The sequence below is a fragment of the Salvelinus fontinalis genome, chromosome 31 (genome assembly GCF_029448725.1).
Source record: "Salvelinus fontinalis isolate EN_2023a chromosome 31, ASM2944872v1, whole genome shotgun sequence".
NCBI classification, from domain to species: Eukaryota; Metazoa; Chordata; class Actinopteri; order Salmoniformes; family Salmonidae; genus Salvelinus; species Salvelinus fontinalis.
This window is the reverse complement of record NC_074695.1, coordinates 16,966,927-16,985,976: the sequence shown is the minus strand read 5'-3', so window position 1 is coordinate 16,985,976 and position 19,050 is coordinate 16,966,927. Positions and strand designations below refer to the sequence as shown.

Below are 19,050 nucleotides of genomic sequence, written 5' to 3'. Positions count from 1 at the left end.
TCTCAGTAATGTGAATTTCTTGTTCTCATGGCCCTTAATCTATCCTCTTCGGCTGTGTACAGATACACACACAGCTGGTAACCCTCAAATCAACTGTTTTAGCAAAGAGAGAGAGCAAACTGTTATTTTTGATCAGCAGCATGTATTTTTCCTTCCCAAAATTAATCTGTGAGAGGTTGAGGTTGTTTCCGACATTCTTTCAGAACCAGCTAGGCAGAACCAGCTAGGCAGAACCAGCTAGGCAGAACCAGCTAGGCAGCACCAGCTAGGCAGCACCAGCTAGGCAGAACCAGCTAGGCAGAACCAGCTAGGCAGCACCAGCTAGGCAGAACCAGCTAGGCAGAACCAGCTAGGCAGCACCAGCTAGGCAGCACCAGCTAGGCAGAACCAGCTAGGCAGAACCAGCTAGGCAGAACCAGCTAGGCAGCACCAGCTAGGCAGAACCAGCTAGGCAGAACCAGCTAGGCAGAACCAGCTAGGCAGAACCAGCTAGGCAGCACCAGCTAGGCAGCACCAGCTAGGCAGAACCAGCTAGGCAGCACCAGCTAGGCAGCACCAGCTAGGCAGCACCAGCTAGGCAGCACCAGCTAGGCAACACCAGCTAGGCAGCACCAGCTAGGCAACACCAGCTAGGCAGCACCAGCTAGGCAACACCAGCTAGGCAGCACCAGCTAGGCAGCACCAGCTAGGCAACACCAGCTAGGCAGCACCAGCTAGGCAGCACCAGAAAAATAGAATGATATCGTTCTATTTCTAAGGACAGCACAGTTTGTTTTGTTGTTGTACAATAATCTCACAGAGAGAGGAGGGAGAATTAAAACCTGTTTAGGATTTTATTCATTAGAATAGAGAGACAGGCAATGTCTGCTTCTTAAAGAAGTTGAGCACTTTTCAAATGTTAAGCTAAAGAGCACATCCTGAATGAAAATACAGGTGAAAAATAAATGTGCTTTTGTACAGTATCATAATGTGCCTTGCAGACATTTTTCTAAGTTATAGAAAACATGAGTCATCATGGAAATGCATAAACAGTCTGTGATACACAGTATGTATCTCCTGTCTCAGGACTCCCAGTCTCTGTGCATCACAAATGGCACCCTATTCCCTATTGAACAGGGCCCATAGGGCTCTGGTCAGAAGTAGTGCACTACATGAATAGGGGAATAGGTTGCCATTTTGGAGGCAGACTCAGTCTTTAGTCAAAGGTGCTACTATGGTCTCTCTGACCTCCATAGGGCTTTTATTTGGATGTAGACTGTATATTGAGTTCCCCAACTGCAGAGGGTAACTGAGACAAATATTGTAGAGATACTTTGGGAAAGTTTCACTGGGTCCATCTGACATGAAAAGTTGGTGAGTGTCTTTTGTAAATGTAGAAATTCTTGCTTTAGTTTTGATCTTATTCCTCCTATTTGTATGTTTGTTTTTCCTAATTGATCTTGTTTGTTTATTTTATAGACTGATATTTATGGTCTGGAGATGGTTCTTCGCATCTTATAAAAATAACTTTATTCAAACAAATCATTCCTATTTTTTGCCTTCTTATGATAGGTCGTAAGTAACTGAACTTTTAGATCTGACTTGGGGTCAGTGGAGGTTAAACACTGGCTGCTATATAGCTGGAGGTACAGGTACCTTTACCCAAACTGACGAAAATCCGATCTAAAACACGAAGTCTCCTGAGTGGCGCAGCGGTCTGAGGCATCGCAGCGCTTGCAGCATCACTACAGACCTGGGTTAGATCCCAGGCTGTGTCACAACCGGCCGTGACCGGTAGTCCCATAGGGTGACGCACAATCGGCCCAAAGTCATCCGGGTTAGGGGATGGTTTGGCCGGGGGGGCTTTACTTGGGGTGTTTCCTCCGACACATTGGTGCAGCTGGCTTCCGGGTTAAGCGGGCGGGTGTTAAGAAGCGCGGTTTGGCGGGTCATGTTTCAGAGGACGCATGACTCGACCCTCTCCCGACCCCATTGGGGAGTTGCAGTGATGAGACAAGATCGAAATCATGAAATTGGGGAGAAAAAAGTGTGTAAAATACAAAAAAGCCCCATTAAGTATTACAAAAGAGATCTGCACAATGACTTGGAGAATTATTGGCCGAGTGGACATTACCCCTCCCATGTATTGCGTCCTTTGGGTTATGCCGCTACTTATGGTTAGGTCGTGTGGTTGCGCCCCATGGTTACAGACATATCTATAGTTAGGTGCTATGGTTACAGTCGTATAGTTAGGCTGTATGGTTACGCCCCATGGTTACATATGTATATATATTTAGGCTGTGTGGTTATGCCCCATGGTTACAGATGTATCTATATTTAGGCTGTATGGTTACTCCCCATGGTTACAGATGTATCTATATTTAGGCTGTATGGTTACTCCCCATGGTTACAGATGTATCTATATTTAGGCTGTGTGGTTACTCCCCATGGTTACAGAGGTATCTATATTTAGGCTGTATGGTTACTCCCCATGGTTACAGATGTATATATATTTAGGCTGTGTAGTAGATGGCAAAAAAAAGCCAACTCTGAATATCCCTTTGAGCATGGTAAAGTTAATAATTACACTTTGGATGGTGTATCAATACATCCAGTCACTACAAAGACACAGGCGTCCTTCCTAACTCAGTTGCCAGAGAGGAAGGAAACCGCTCAAGGATTTCACCATGAGGCCAATGGGGATTTTCCACGAGTTACAGAGTTAAATGGCTGATATGAGAAAACTGAGGATGGATCAACAACATTGTAACTATTCCACAATACTAACCCAAATGACAGAGTGAAAAGAAGGAAGCCTGTACATAATGCAAATATTCCAAAACATGCATCCTGTTTGCAATAAGACACAAAAGTAATACTGCAAAAATGTGTCAAAGAAATTAACTTTGTTCTGAATACAAAGTATTATGTTTGGGGCAAATCCAACACAACACATCATGGAGTACCACTCTTCATATTTTCAAGCATGGTGGTGGCTGCATCCTGTTATGGGTATACTTGTCATGGACGTTTTTTAGGATAAAAAGAAAAGGAATAGAGCTAAGCACAGGCAAAGTAATAGAGGAAAACCTGGTTCAGTCTGCTTTCCAACAGACACTGGAAGACAAATCCACCTTTCAGCAGGACAATAACCTAAATCACAAGGCCAAATACACACTGGAGTTACTTACCAAGATGACATTGAATGTTCCTGAGTTGTCTAGTTACAGTTTGGACTTAAAACATATTGAAAATCTATGGCAAGACTTGAAAATGGCTGTCTAGCAATGATCAACAACCAACTTGACAGAGCTTGAATAATAAAAAATATACAATCCAGGTTTGCAAAGCTTTCAGAGACTTACCCAGAAAGACTCACAGCTGTAATCGCTGCCAAATGTGATTCTAACGTGTTGACTCAGGGGGTTGAATACTTTTCTAATCAAAATATATCTGTTTTTCTCACCCCACAAAAAATGTTAGAATTTTTTTTCCACACTGACATTACAGAGTATTTTGTGTAGATCGTTGACAATTTTTTTTTTAACTATTAAATCCATTTGAATCCCACTTTGTAACACAAAGAATGTGAAAAAATTCAAGGGGTGTGAATACTTTCTGAAAGTATTGTATAGTTAGGCTGTATGTTTACACCCCATGGTTACAGCTGTATCTATGGTTAGGTTGTATGGTTACGCCCCATGGTTAAAGACGTATCTATGGTTAGGTTGTATGGTTACGCCCCATGGTTAAAGACGTATCTATGGTTAGGCTACATGGTTATTGTCTGATCTGACTGGGACTATAATAGCACCAGTTAACAAGCTCACACACTAACCCAGCTTAGCCTATAGCCAAAGCTGCTAAATCTATCGGATATAGTGGGAAGAAGGATCATCACTAAGTCACATGGATGTTGTGTTTTTAAACGTTTTAATGTTTGGTTTTGTAATAGAGTATTCATTAGGCCTATCGTATTTTTTCATATTGTAGGAGCCGTATCTGACGCATCAATGGTTTTTGACTGGCAATAGCCACTACACATACGATTTTCTGGATCTTTGACGAGGATGATGGTGTTATTTAAAAAATAACCATCACATACTATTAGGACAGAAGTTGATTCCTACTGAATAACATACTTCAAATTTCAGCTCCATCACAACATGTGAACCGGATCAACAAACAATTTCTTCTAACTGAGCAGGTTGGTGCACCGTAATAATAAGCCACTCAGGTTGATCTTTAAGTACCTGAGCCTCATCAAAACTGAGGGGATCCCTGATATTATATTACTACTCTTGATAAAAGTCAAAAGTCCTCTCACCGGTAACAGTGTCAAATCTACTTCTTTTGGAAGACAGCTAATTGGAGTACATAGGAAAACAAAGCATAGAGCAGATTGGAACTCAGATGTGCGTTGTGGTCAGACCTAGGTTCAAATACTATTCAAAATGTTACAAAAACATTCAGCGTTTGCTTTAGCTTGCCTGGAGTGCCAGGTGGGTGTGGTTTGCACTTTTGGGACTTTTCTATTGTTTCCATATCAACAGGCAAGCTCTCTCAAGCACAGCTGAAACATTTGAAATTTGAACCCAGGTCTGGTTGTGCTATATCTGACCATGAGGTTTATCAAACAGGCAACTCTGAAACCTTGTTCATAATCCTCCCTCATCATTTGCCTAACTCATGTTAATGTCCTGTTTCTTTTTCAGGAAGTACCTTGCTTATCAGAAATTAGACATTTCTTTGCTATGGCTCTGGTTCCTTCACAGTTTCGATTGGTTAGTTAAGAACATGGAAGACCAAACAAACTCTACTGATCTTTTTAACGACTGAACTCTCAAAAATAAATAAATCAACAAAATTATTTAAAACAGAAAAAGAGAATTCCACATGAAAGTACATGAATAATAATGTCTAGGAATGTCCAGGCCATTGCAGTTCTTACAGCAGCATATCTCAGCAGAGAGGAAAACAACAGTTCATCCATTAGACTTAGTCCGGCTCAGATGCTAGTTTCCACCCATGGAGGAATTGGAGGCCCCACTGTAGGGCTGCAACTGGGCCTCCATGATGACCCCAGGCAGGTGCCACCACAGGGGAGCCGTCCCCTTGTCCGTCTTATGACATCATCACAGTGGATACAATGGAGTTAGTAGGAGATGACAGCAAAGATGGTGGATAAATCAAGATAGTTCTCTCAGGCTGTTTATCATTGAAAAAAATGGTCTACTTAACAGGGGTGGGTCTCCCATAGACACCAATGCAATAGCAGCTGGGTCTGGTCTACTTAGTTCATTGACTTTCATTTAATCAATAAACAAAACTGCGAGTGGGGTGTCTCGCTTCCTCTTCTGTCTGATGACAGCACAGAGGTCGCTCTATTTTCCCAGGGTTCTGTGCTCCCACTCTGTGGCACTTTACAGACAGCAGTTTAACTTGCCTTGGCAGGCTCCTTTCACTTGGCCGCCGCCTTGGCTGCCTTCTTCTTAGCTTTCTTAAGTGCCTTCTCTTGCGCTCGCTTCTCTTCCTCCAGCTTTTCCTTTTCCTTTTTCTTCTCCTGCTTCTCCGACTTGTACTTCCAGACCGGAGGCTCCAGGTGGCCCTTGTGCCTCTTCGCCTTCTTTGCCTTCTTGGGTGTTTTGTCCTGAGACTTGGTGAAGGTGATCTTGGGGATGCAACCAGATGGGAATACAGAGTTCCGGTGGGCCATGGAACAAGGGATGAAGTTCCGGATGCCGCTGGCAGCCATTGAGAGAACACTATCCCTCTGCTCCGCGTTCGAGCAGCAGTTGGCGAGTGAGAAGGAGCTCGACGACGCTTGTGCAGGCATGAATGAACATTTCACACCGTTACTATGACACACAGAGCTTTCCTCCAGGTCTTTGCTGCTGTGCTTCTCCATCAGCTCCGGTACGGCCAGGCGCCGCTTCCCGAGCTCTGGGGGGCTTGTGGGGCAGAGGGGCCGGCAGCCAGTGGAGACTAGAGGGCTGTGGATGGATGTGGTTATCTTCACCAGGTGGTCCATCACTCCGTTGTCCTGAGGGTCCTTGGGTAAGCTAATGGTCAGGCTGTCCTTCAGACGTTGAGTCAGTGTTTTGGGGATCATGGCTTTAGAAGAAGACAGAAGATAGAAGATTACTTCTATGTAGAACACCTAGTAACATTTGTTGCATTGCAATACAGTTTGATTCAGATTTATTGTCACAGAGACACACTACAGAGAAACACACATAGCCTACATACGCCCTATGGAGAGATTGGATAAATGGGTCAGCCGCAGTGCAGCGCCCTTGGAGCAGTTTATAGGTTACAACAGCAGGCTACTGGACCACTGCCCACCAGCTTTTTCCCAGCCGGGGCAGGGATTGGAAACGGCAACCCTCTGGTTGCTTGCCGGCCTCTCTAACCTTTGGCAACCAGCTCCTTCAGCTCGGGCCACTCAATCACGTAGCTGTCGCAGAACTGCTCGGCGATGGGGTGCGCCTGGAGAACACGGAGACGCTGCAGGACCTCAAAGCGACCCGTCTTCAGGGCCCAGTCCGTGATGCTTTTCCCTCGGACCTCATCCACCACATTGATATCTGCACCTGGACATCGGAATAGGCAGGGAGCCAGAGAAACATGAACGCACATCCAAAATGATCATAGGAGCTAGGCAACAAGGTTAGGCACTAAAGAAATGAGGGAAACTGATCAAGATTAGATTTTTATAATGTAATGTATGTGGCATGTCCTCTGACAGTTCAAAGAAAATTCAAGTCAATGTCATCGTCCTACTTAGTAGCCAGTGAAGGAACTGTAAAATGTGGAGGGAGATAGTGTATTGCTGTTTGTATCCTCTATGAGGTGGGATATTCAATTCAGGTTCTGTAGGTTTGAAACACTTCCATTTTTCACCTCCTTATAATCAGGGACCAATTCAGACCTGGGACACCAGGTGATTCCAATATACTACCAGGTAGAAACAAAAAAACACAAATGTTTTGGCCTGCCAGGGTCGGAATTGAATAGCCCGGCAGCTACGGAGAGGAGAACTGTCACTATTTGATTGGCTAATAATGAGACAGTATGTGTTTATGAACATCTACAGTATGAAGCAGGAGATTCAAGAGTTTCAATTAAAGAGACAATCAGCAGTTGAAACAATGTTTCTAGTGTTGAAAGCCACCTTTAGGTTATTTGGTTAATTAGTTCTTAATTATTTAATTGGATGCATTATTGGATGGAGACGGACTCACACTAGTGTCTATTTCAGAGGCTTGTCCTCAAGCATTTACTCAGCTGAAGAGGAATGCATTATAAGGCATGTGGACGTAACACAAATTACACCATACCCAAAGCTGTTTTTTGTGCCTACAGATCACACGTGGCCATTGGCACCTTAATTAGGGAGGACGGGCTCATTGTAATGGCTGGAACGGAAATAATGAAATGGTATTGAACACACCAAACACACGGTTTCCATGTGGTTGATAACATTTCATTCACTCCATTCCAGGCATTATGATGAGCCGTCCTCCCCTCAGCAGCCTCCTATGGTACAGATAAGAATAGGTAGTAGGGTGACTTGATGGTGACCTGTCTTGATTTATGTACCGTTAATAGGTGTTACCACAGCCATGTCTATATCAGTCCTGGTAAATCCACACAAAGCTAATCCAGCCTGCAACCCAACACAGCTAGTCCCAGATTAGACATGAAGATGAGAATAGAAAACCAACGTCCTCAGATGACCCTTGAACTCAGATGTGCGTCATCATCCTTCTCCACCTAAATGGCTGTCATAATCATACACTTGGTCTGTGTCTGAAATAGCACCCTATTCCCTATATAGTGCACTACTTTTTCCCCCTTCTTTAACACATTCACGGTAACCATAGAAAAATAATGAATAAAACAATAGTCATTCTAGTTCTATGATGATAAGTTGATAACCCATTTCACCATAGTAACTGTGCTTCTACTGATTCGAGAATAAACATAACATATCAGTTAGGAAGTTTTCAGTATGGAGAGGGAGGATTTGCGACACTTGGGAAAGGAAAACCCATGGAAATAGTATTTTCCAACCCTGCACTCAAAGACTTCTGTTCAATGACTACTCCAATTCTTGATTTTACTGACTATAGCCACTTACCGGCCATGAGGAGGGAAGACACACAGTCTACCCTGCCTTGCATGGCTGCCTTGATGAGGGCAGTGAAGCCCCGGATGTCCCTCACCTCCAGGTCTATCTTAGGGTAGTAGTTCAGGATGAAGTTTAGAATGGAGATGTAGCCTGGGTGGAGAGAGGGGCTGTTATTAGGAAGGTTTAAGTTGCCATAGTTGTTATCACCAATGGAATTGGATGCTGTGACCCCTACCAGATCATGGAATAGGTGCTTCTACTGATATGATATGATATGCTCACCAAAGCTAGCCAGCATATTATTGCAATGCTTACCGGCCTGGGCAGCGATCATCAGTGCTGTGTTGCCATCATTGTCCTGATGGTTAATGTCGATCAGTGGACACGTGTGTAGACCGTAGACCATGTCCACATAGCCTCTGGAGACAGCAAGCATCAGACCATTCTGACATGGAAACAAAGCAGAGCCCAGATGTGGTCATTCAATATGCTCTAATGCAGTGTTTCTCCACCTTTTATGTACCAGAAACCGTCAAGCTTTTGTTCATCCTCCTTGTGGGACCTCTTACATTAAAATTAACATTTGAGTAACTCACTAAAAAAGTGTAAGCCAACCATCTCAAAGACCAGTCAGTATCATCCCAGGAATCATTGCCAGTCCGCAGGCCAATGGTTGAGAAACACTGCTCTAAGGCAGAGTTTCCCAAACCCGGTCCCAGGGCATCCCCTGGCTGTACGTTTTGGGTTTTGCCCTAGCACTACACAGCTGATTCAAATCAGCAACTCATCATCAAGCTTTGATTATTCGAATCAGCTGTGTGGTGCTAGGGCAAAAACCAAGACGTGTACTTGGGGGGGAAGGGGGGGCGTAGAGTTTGGGAAACCCTGCTCTAAGGTACAACACCTGAGGCCATAAGATTTTCTTAGAATAGTCCCATCCTACGCTTCAAGTATTTGAAAGAAATCAAATACTTATTGAACCCAGAACCACCTGAGGGAAACATGACATAGTCCTTACCATGCCATTGATATCCAGCTCCATAACCTCTTCCTTAGTAACCCCCCTCTCCAGGACCCTCCGTAGCATCAGCGCCTCGTTCCTGTTACAGGCCTCGTACAGCGTAGAGGTGGTGCCTCCTCTACCCCGCTCCATCTCATAGTCTGGCATGATAGAGTCTTCCGACACCAAGCTCGCCGTTTCGGACTCATTCTCAGAGAGTTCAGAATCCTCGGACGGGCCAGCGCCTAGTTGGGGATCATCCTGTGCATGAGCCATCACTGGATCTCCAGGTGGACCACCGAGAGGAGGGGATCACACCCGACCAAGAGGCCTACTCTGCCCACGGGAGGATGAGATGTGGCGAGGACCCTGCCTGGACCCTGTTGATGATTACCACATCCCAGCTGCTCCCTGTAAGAATAGACACAGACATACATGACTGGAGGGACACAGACAAACAGACACAGAACAGCAAGAGCGTGCACGCACGCACACACACACACACACACACACACACACACACACACACACACACACACACACACACACACACACACACACACACACACACACACACACACACACACACACACACACACACACACACACTTACACCACAGAGAGAGCTCTAATTCAATTACACATTGTGAAACAACTGGCAACTCAATTATGGATGTGATGAATCAAATGTCCTGTTCGTACCCTATTTTGGTTCCCTTCTCTTCCATTTCCCCAAGATATGATCCTTTTTTTTTATCAAAGAGTGTTTATCAATAGCTCATAGAGCGTCTCTAAACCTTCTCTGGCTCACAGTAAACCAACTGAAATGAACCAGCATGGATCTAGTTGGCATGAAACATGCATATATTGCATAAGAATAGCCATCAAACAATCCTTTAGAGTCTGTATTTACACTACATTCAATTACCAATGTGACAAAACATTTTATAATCATTAGCCTACATGGTTGGTTGACCCTCTCATCTCCACATCTTTCAGTCGATGTTGATCTGTCAAGAAAGTTGCTCCTGAACAGCCTCCTAAGGTTCCCATTGACCTGAGACGGCACGGTCGCAACTCCTATGTTTTCTGTTTCCAGCCTGGTCTGAATGTAAGGACTGGTCCACTGATTGGTCTTAGTCAGTGTGAGTGAGGTAAAGTAGATGAGCCTCCATCCCCCCAGTCCTGAGGAGAGCCTTAAAGACCCATTCACCTTCTAGGGCCGATGCAGCCTGTATTGTGTTCGCTCCGATGTGTTCTTTTTTACGTTGTCCTTTTCAGCACGGTTCTATCAACTACGGGGGATTCGTAACCAGGCCAGCCTAGTACAGCTCGGCTATGGTTGGGTAGCTTAGGTCCTATAGTGGGAATCAGGCTGAGGAGAACCAGAGGAGAACCTGAGGAGAACCTAGCCTCTCCCAGCCAGGTGTGGTTGACAGGAGGAGGTATTGTAATCTGAACAATTACAGCAGTCAGAAATAATCTGCCCTCTCAGCCTCGTCACGGTGCAACCAACGTGCTACAGATAGACATTTTGTAACTGGATTGAGGCCAGGACACCAGGACACCCTACCGGACACCAGGACACCCTACCGGACACCAGGACACCCTACTCGGAGACACACTGAACGTGACGGTCTAGTCTGTATCTGGATGTCAATACCAGGATTAATAGATAAACCTTGCGTTTAAATAAAACGTATTGGGAAGTTTTCTAATGTCTATACTGAACACACACTGTAAGCCTGCTTTATACGCATTGCATAAACTATCAGGGAGAGTTTAATAAGCATTCAATGCATTTACTTTTAAAGCAATTATCTAAAGAACATGAAAAGGGAGGTCTACTGCTGCTGAACACAGACTAACAAGAATGATGTTTTCAGGAATAAGAAATTCAACAAAAAGCTTTGGCTTCTCTCAGTGAGTCAGCCTATGTAGGCTAAGTGATAGGGTGTGTGTAATGGGTATAGACAGGGCATATGGTGCAGACTGCCTGCCTGCTATCATGTCTGGGAAGCCAGGCTGGGCCAGGCCGGCTACAGCATCTGTCACTGCATGGGGCTTCACCTTCAACTAGACTAGTTGAGAGTAGCCTGCTGGGTACTAATCAACCAATCTGTATATATATATAATGGAATGGTGAATGGTGTGTGTGTGTGTGTGTGTATGTATGTATATATATATACATACATACACACACACACACACACCATTCACGGAAATCACACTCAAATTGAATCCTTTTCTCTTTAAAGAAAAAGTAGTAATAAGATCTGCCATGTAAACGTTGCTGTAGATTACTGTACATAAGGTATTTACATTCCTGGTCATGAAGTAAAACGCCATGGTGCATGAAAAGATGTGCCATGTAAATGTTACTGTACAATGTTACCAACTGCACTGGTAACAATCAGCAACACTGTTACCAACTGCAATGGTAACAATCAGCAACAATGATACCAACTGCACTGGTAACAATAAGCAACAATGTTACCAACTGCAATGGTAACAATCAGCAACAATGTTACCAACTGCACTGGTAACAATCAGCAACAATGTTACCAACTGCAATGGTAACAATTAGCAACAATGTTACCAACTGCACTGGTAACAATAAGCAACAATGTTACCAACTGCACTGGTAACAATAAGCAACAATGTTGGTAACTGCCCTGGTAACAATGTTGGTAACTTCTCTGGTAACAATCAGCAAAAATGTTAGTCACTGCCCTGGTAACAATCAGCAACAATGTTGGTAACTGCCCAGGTAACAATGTTGGTAACTTCCCTGGTAACAATCAGCAACAATGTTGGTAACTGCCCTGGTAACAATCAGCAACAATGTTAGTCACTGCCCTGGTAACAATGTTGGTAACAATCAGCAACAATGTTGGTAACTGCACTGGTAACAATGTTGGTAACTGCTCTGGTAACAATCAGCAACAATGTTGGTAACTGCCCTGGTAACAATGTTGGTAACTGCTCTGGTAACAATCAGCAACAATGTTGGTAACTGCCCTGGTAACAATGTTGGTAACTGCTCTGGTAACAATCAGCAACAATGTTGGTAACTGCTCTGGTAACAATCAGCAACAATGTTGGTAACTGCCCTGGTAACAATGTTGGTAACTTCTCTGGTAACAATCAGCAAAAATGTTAGTCACTGCCCTGGTAACAATCAGCAACAATGTTGGTAACTGCCCTGGTAACAATCGGCAACAATGTTAGTCACTGCCCTGGTAACAATGTTGGTAACAATCAGCAACAATGTTGGTAACTGCACTGGTAACAATGTTGGTAACTGCTCTGGTAACAATCAGCAACAATGTTGATAACTGCACTGGTAACAATGTTGGAAACTGCTCTGGTAACAATCAGCAACAATGTTGGTAACTGCCCTGGTAACAATGTTTTGTAACTGCCCTGGTAACATTCAGCAACAATGTTGGTAACTGCCCCGGTAACAATGTTGGTAACTTCTCTGGTAACAATCAGCAACACTGTTACCAACTGCACTGGTAACAATCAGCAACAATGTTACCAACTGCCCTGGTAACATCAGCAACAATGTTACCAACTGCATTGGTAACAATCACCAACAATGTTGGTAACTGCCCTGGTAACAATGTTGGTAACTGCCCTGATAACAATGTTGGTAACTGCCCTGGTAACAATGTTGATAACTGCACTGGTAACAATGTTGGTAACTGCTCTGGTAACAATCAGCAACAATGCCCTGGTAACAATGTTGGTAACAATCAGCAACAATGTTGGTAACTGCCCTGGTAACAATGTTGGTAACTGCTCTGGTAACAATGTTGGTAACTGCTCTGGTAACAATCATCAACAATGTTGGTAACTGCCCTGGTAACAATGTTGGTAACTGCTCTGGTAACAATCAGCAACAATGTTGGTAACTGCCCTGGTAACAATGTTGGTAACTGCTCTGGTAACAATCAGCAACAATGTTGGTAACTGCCCTGGTAACAATGTTGGTAACTGCTCTGGTAACAATTAGCAACAATGTTGGTAACTGCTCTGGTAACAATCAGCAACAATGTTGGTAACTGCACTGGTAACAATGTTGGAAACTGCCCTGGTAACAATCAGCAACAATGTTGGTAACTGCTCTGGTAACAATCAGCAACAATGTTGGTAACTGCCCTGGTAACAATGTTGGTAACAATCAGCAACAATGTTGGTAACTGCCCTGGTAACAATGTTGGTAACTGCCCTGGTAACAATGTTGGTAACTGCCCCCTGGTAACAATGTTGGTAACTGCCCTGGTAACAATGTTGGTAACTGCCCTGGTAACAATCAGTAACAATGTTGGTAACTGCCCTGGTAACAATGTTGGTAACTGCCCTGGTAACAATGTTGGTAACTGCCCTGGTAACAATGTTGATAACTGCACTGGTAACAATGTTGGTAACTGCTCTGGTAACAATCAGCAACAATGCCCTGGTAACAATGTTGGTAACAATCAGCAACAATGTTGGTAACTGCCCTGGTAACAATGTTGGTAACTGCTCTGGTAACAATGTTGGTAACTGCTCTGGTAACAATCAGCAACAATGTTGGTAACTGCCCTGGTAACAATGTTGGTAACTGCTCTGGTAACAATCAGCAACAATGTTGGTAACTGCCCTGGTAACAATGTTGGTAACTGCTCTGGTAACAATCAGCAACAATGTTGGTAACTGCCCTGGTAACAATGTTGGTAACTGCTCTGGTAACAATTAGCAACAATGTTGGTAACTGCTCTGGTAACAATCAGCAACAATGTTGGTAACTGCACTGGTAACAATGTTGGAAACTGCCCTGGTAACAATCAGCAACAATGTTGGTAACTGCCCGGGTAACAATCAGCAACAATGTTAGTCACTGCCCTGGTAACAATGTTGGTAACAATCAGCAACAATGTTGGTAACTGCCCTGGTAACAATGTTGGTAACTTCCCTGGTAACAATGTTGGTAACTGCCCTGGTAACTGCGCTGGTAACAATGTTGGTAACTGCCCTGGTAACAATGTTGGTAACTGCCCTGGTAACAATGTTGGTAACTGCCCCCTGGTAACAATGTTGGTAACTGCCCTGGTAACAATGTTGGTAACTGCCCTGGTAACAATCAGTAACAATGTTGGTAACTGCCCTGGTAACAATGTTGGTAACTGCCCTGGTAACAATGTTGGTAACTGCCCTGGTAACAATGTTGATAACTGCACTGGTAACAATGTTGGTAACTGCTCTGGTAACAATCAGCAACAATGCCCTGGTAACAATGTTGGTAACAATCAGCAACAATGTTGGTAACTGCCCTGGTAACAATGTTGGTAACTGCTCTGGTAACAATGTTGGTAACTGCTCTGGTAACAATCAGCAACAATGTTGGTAACTGCCCTGGTAACAATGTTGGTAACTGCTCTGGTAACAATCAGCAACAATGTTGGTAACTGCCCTGGTAACAATGTTGGTAACTGCTCTGGTAACAATCAGCAACAATGTTGGTAACTGCCCTGGTAACAATGTTGGTAACTGCTCTGGTAACAATTAGCAACAATGTTGGTAACTGCTCTGGTAACAATCAGCAACAATGTTGGTAACTGCACTGGTAACAATGTTGGAAACTGCCCTGGTAACAATCAGCAACAATGTTGGTAACTGCTCTGGTAACAATCAGCAACAATGTTGGTAACTGCCCTGGTAACAATGTTGGTAACAATCAGCAACAATGTTGGTAACTGCCCTGGTAACAATGTTGGTAACTGCCCTGGTAACAATGTTGGTAACTGCCCCCTGGTAACAATGTTGGTAACTTCCCTGGTAACAATGTTGGTAACTGCCCTGGTAACAATCAGTAACAATGTTGGTAACTGCCCTGGTAACAATGTTGGTAACTGCCCTGGTAACAATGTTGGTAACTGCCCTGGTAACAATGTTGATAACTGCACTGGTAACAATGTTGGTAACTGCTCTGGTAACAATCAGCAACAATGCCCTGGTAACAATGTTGGTAACAATCAGCAACAATGTTGGTAACTGCCCTGGTAACAATGTTGGTAACTGCTCTGGTAACAATGTTGGTAACTGCTCTGGTAACAATCAGCAACAATGTTGGTAACTGCCCTGGTAACAATGTTGGTAACTGCTCTGGTAACAATCAGCAACAATGTTGGTAACTGCCCTGGTAACAATGTTGGTAACTGCTCTGGTAACAATCAGCAACAATGTTGGTAACTGCCCTGGTAACAATGTTGGTAACTGCTCTGGTAACAATTAACAACAATGTTGGTAACTGCTCTGGTAACAATCAGCAACAATGTTGGTAACTGCACTGGTAACAATGTTGGAAACTGCCCTGGTAACAATCAGCAACAATGTTGGTAACTGCCCGGGTAACAATCAGCAACAATGTTAGTCACTGCCCTGGTAACAATGTTGGTAACAATCAGCAACAATGTTGGTAACTGCCCTGGTAACAATGTTGGTAACTTCCCTGGTAACAATGTTGGTAACTGCCCTGGTAACTGCGCTGGTAACAATGTTGGTAACTGCCCTGGTAACAATGTTGGTAACTGCCCTGGTAACAATGTTGGTAACTGCCCCCTGGTAACAATGTTGGTAACTGCCCTGGTAACAATGTTGGTAACTGCCCTGGTAACAATCAGTAACAATGTTGGTAACTGCCCTGGTAACAATGTTGGTAACTGCCCTGGTAACAATGTTGATAACTGCACTGGTAACAATGTTGGTAACTGCCCTGGTAACAATGTTGATAACTGCACTGGTAACAATGTTGGTAACTGCTCTGGTAACAATCAGCAACAATGCCCTGGTAACAATGTTGGTAACAATCAGCAACAATGTTGGTAACTGCCCTGGTAACAATGTTGGTAACTGCTCTGGTAACAATCAGCAACAATGTTGGTAACTGCCCTGGTAACAATGTTGGTAACTGCTCTGGTAACAATCAGCAACAATGTTGGTAACTGCCCTGGTAACAATGTTGGTAACTGCTCTGGTAACAATCAGCAACAATGTTGGTAACTGCCCTGGTAACAATGTTGGTAACTGCTCTGGTAACAATTAGCAACAATGTTGGTAACTGCTCTGGTAACAATCAGCAACAATGTTGGTAACTGCACTGGTAACAATGTTGGAAACTGCCCTGGTAACAATCAGCAACAATGTTGGTAACTGCCCGGGTAACAATCAGCAACAATGTTAGTCACTGCCCTGGTAACAATGTTGGTAACAATCAGCAACAATGTTGGTAACTGCCCTGGTAACAATGTTGGTAACTTCCCTGGTAACAATGTTGGTAACTGCCCTGGTAACTGCGCTGGTAACAATGTTGGTAACTGCCCTGGTAACAATGTTGGTAACTGCCCTGGTAACAATCAGCAACAATATTAGTCACTGCCCTGGTAACAATGTTGGTAACTGCCCTGGTAACAATCAGCAACAATATTGTTTGAGAAAGTTATCTGTAACTTCTCACGTTGCATAAAACAAAATTCCCAAATGCATCTCTGTGCTCAGACAGAAAAAGAATGGCTATTTTGCTCCAAGGACTGACTGCTATATTTAGCAATCCTTGATGCTGCTTCTCTGTCTTTTGCTGACAGAAAAACAATGTGTTTATATGTGTGTGTGCACGCCTATTTGTGTGTGTGTGGGTGTGTGTGTGCGCACGCCTACTTGTGTGTGTGTGTGTGAAGGGGCAGGGATGGGAAAACCTTATTTTTCACCGCAACATAAACAAAGCTGTCGTCCACAGAGGGGCATTGATGTGATTTTATCTCTCTAGCTGCTTGACTTGGCCCTGCTTTTCCCTACAGAATCACATAGCAGCGTTTTCCAATCTCTTCCCAAAGAATTAGCCTTACCACTTGTTTTTAACTACCTACATGACTACAGCTTAGCCTAATCATTAGTCTAAAAGCTCCCTTTAAGTAGGATCATGTAGGATCTAGTTTAAACACAGATAGGAACACTCAAACTCTTAAAGTCCCACAAGCCTTTGTTTTCATTCCTTTGCTGTTCCTCTTAGAAGAATGAAGATTGATATCACTACAACGTGTCCTCTCTGTCTCTTTCTCTTCTGTTTTCCTCTGCCTGGCTGCACAGCCATGTGTTTCTTCCTCTATCTTCCCCGCCTTAGACAATATACTACTGAGCAGTGGAGGCTGCTGAGGGGAGGACGGCTCATGATAATGTCTGGAACGGAGCAGATGGATTGTCATCAAACACATTGAAAACCATGTGTTTGATGTATTTGATACCATTCCACTTATTCCGCTCCAGACATTACCACAAGCTCATCCTCCCCAATTAAGGTGCCACCAACCTCCTGTGCTACTGGGTGACATTACAACAACTTGTTCTCTTACAACTTCCCCTGAACATCTGATTTCACAAGTCTCTGTTGTTTCTCCGAACAACAAACTGTGGAAGGAGAACATTATTAAAGGTGCTATCAATCCACAGCATGTGCCTCTGATAAGATCCTGTACAGAAAGTAGTGGGACCATGAACTTTGACAGTTACAAACCCATACATGCCAATAAGTCTCACCATAAAACGGTTGTCTATCCAATGGAGGGTATTGTCCTCTTCTCTTTTCCCTCTGTTTACTCCCTTTCTCCGTCTTCCTGGGTCAATGCAGCATACGCATCCCCTCTTCCTCTGTTCCTCTGGGTTTGTCTGGCTAAGTACCAGCAACAACAGACCCGTGCTGCTCCAGCTAACGTGTTCTAACCCCCTCCTTACAGTGTGCCTAGGCTGTCCGATAGATCACCACACCATCCTCCTCCCAGGTCTTTACATAGACAATGAACGCAAAGTCAGGCAGCAGGTTTGTCAGGAGGCAGCATGCTCTCACCCGATTACAGGAGATTTACAGGAGGATTAGAAGGCAAGAAACAGCGGAAGGAGAGCATTTCACCTGACAGGCTGGCTAGAAGCTGAGCAGGAGGGACTGCTCTCTCCCTCCCTCTGTCTCTCCAAGTCATTCTCAATCTCTCTCGTCCTCCCCCTTTCTCTCTCTTTCTCCCTCCTCTCTATCTCTCTCCTACTCTTCTACCTCTATCAGTCATTTTCCATATATCTTCTTCTGTCAGAGCCAACCTCTCTAAAGGTCTAAGATTAGTCCTATGATTTAATCACACATTATGTAAGTCAGTCAGTCTGTTGTAGTGGAATGGACCCGGTGTGTGTGTGTGTGTGGGTGTACGCCCCGATCCCCTGCCCCCCTGCCCCCCTGTCCGGTTGTACAATCCCACTCCCAGTCTTTTTGTGACTGTGAACAGCTCCAGAGAAGTACACACAGCCTGGAGCCTGTTAGCCTAGCTGTTTTACCATGTAAAGCCATTGGAAGGGAAACAAACTAACCTGTTACTGAGAGACAGGGGCCTAGTCAGTTAATTGTTCCCATGATGGCCTGTAAAGGACACACACACACACACACACACACACACACACACACACACACACACACACACACACACACACACACACACACACACACACACACACACACACACACACACACACACACACACGAAGGTAGAGGCACATGTCCGTCCACATTCACACACAACATGTTCACATAAAGACATCTTTAGACATCTCAATGTGTAATCGGGGTCAGGCCCGGCCCTAGCCTTTTAAGGGGCCATAAGCAAGATTTGGTTGGAAGGACCCCCTACCTCGCGGGAAATACATTTTAGTGGCCCCTCTCTTGATGGAGAGAAATATTTTAGTTTTAAAGGTAATTCCCTGCAATTCTACACATTTTGCCATGGGGCAGGGACAAGTTTTTGTAATTTTATGACACATTTCCTGCCATTCTACCCATTTTGCCATGACTTATGCCATGATAATGATATCTAAGTGAGAGTCACTAACAAAATCAATGGGGGCCTCCTGGAGG

At 44.1% G+C, this 19,050-nt stretch overlaps 1 protein-coding gene across 1 annotated transcript; it reads right to left on the bottom strand.

Annotated features, from left to right (window-relative positions):
• Window positions 1-836: 836 nt before the first annotated feature.
• LOC129829669 (photoreceptor ankyrin repeat protein-like) lies at window positions 837-18,069 on the bottom strand. Its single transcript, XM_055891518.1, has 6 exons — window positions 17,694-18,069; window positions 9,132-9,524; window positions 8,429-8,558; window positions 8,123-8,263; window positions 6,393-6,572; window positions 837-6,093 (listed from the first exon to the last, which is right to left on the bottom strand). Exons 2-6 carry the CDS (start codon window positions 9,387-9,389, stop codon window positions 5,441-5,443), a joined length of 1,362 nt encoding a protein of 453 aa, XP_055747493.1. The 5' UTR covers window positions 9,390-9,524; window positions 17,694-18,069; the 3' UTR covers window positions 837-5,440.
• Window positions 18,070-19,050: the final 981 nt, after the last annotated feature.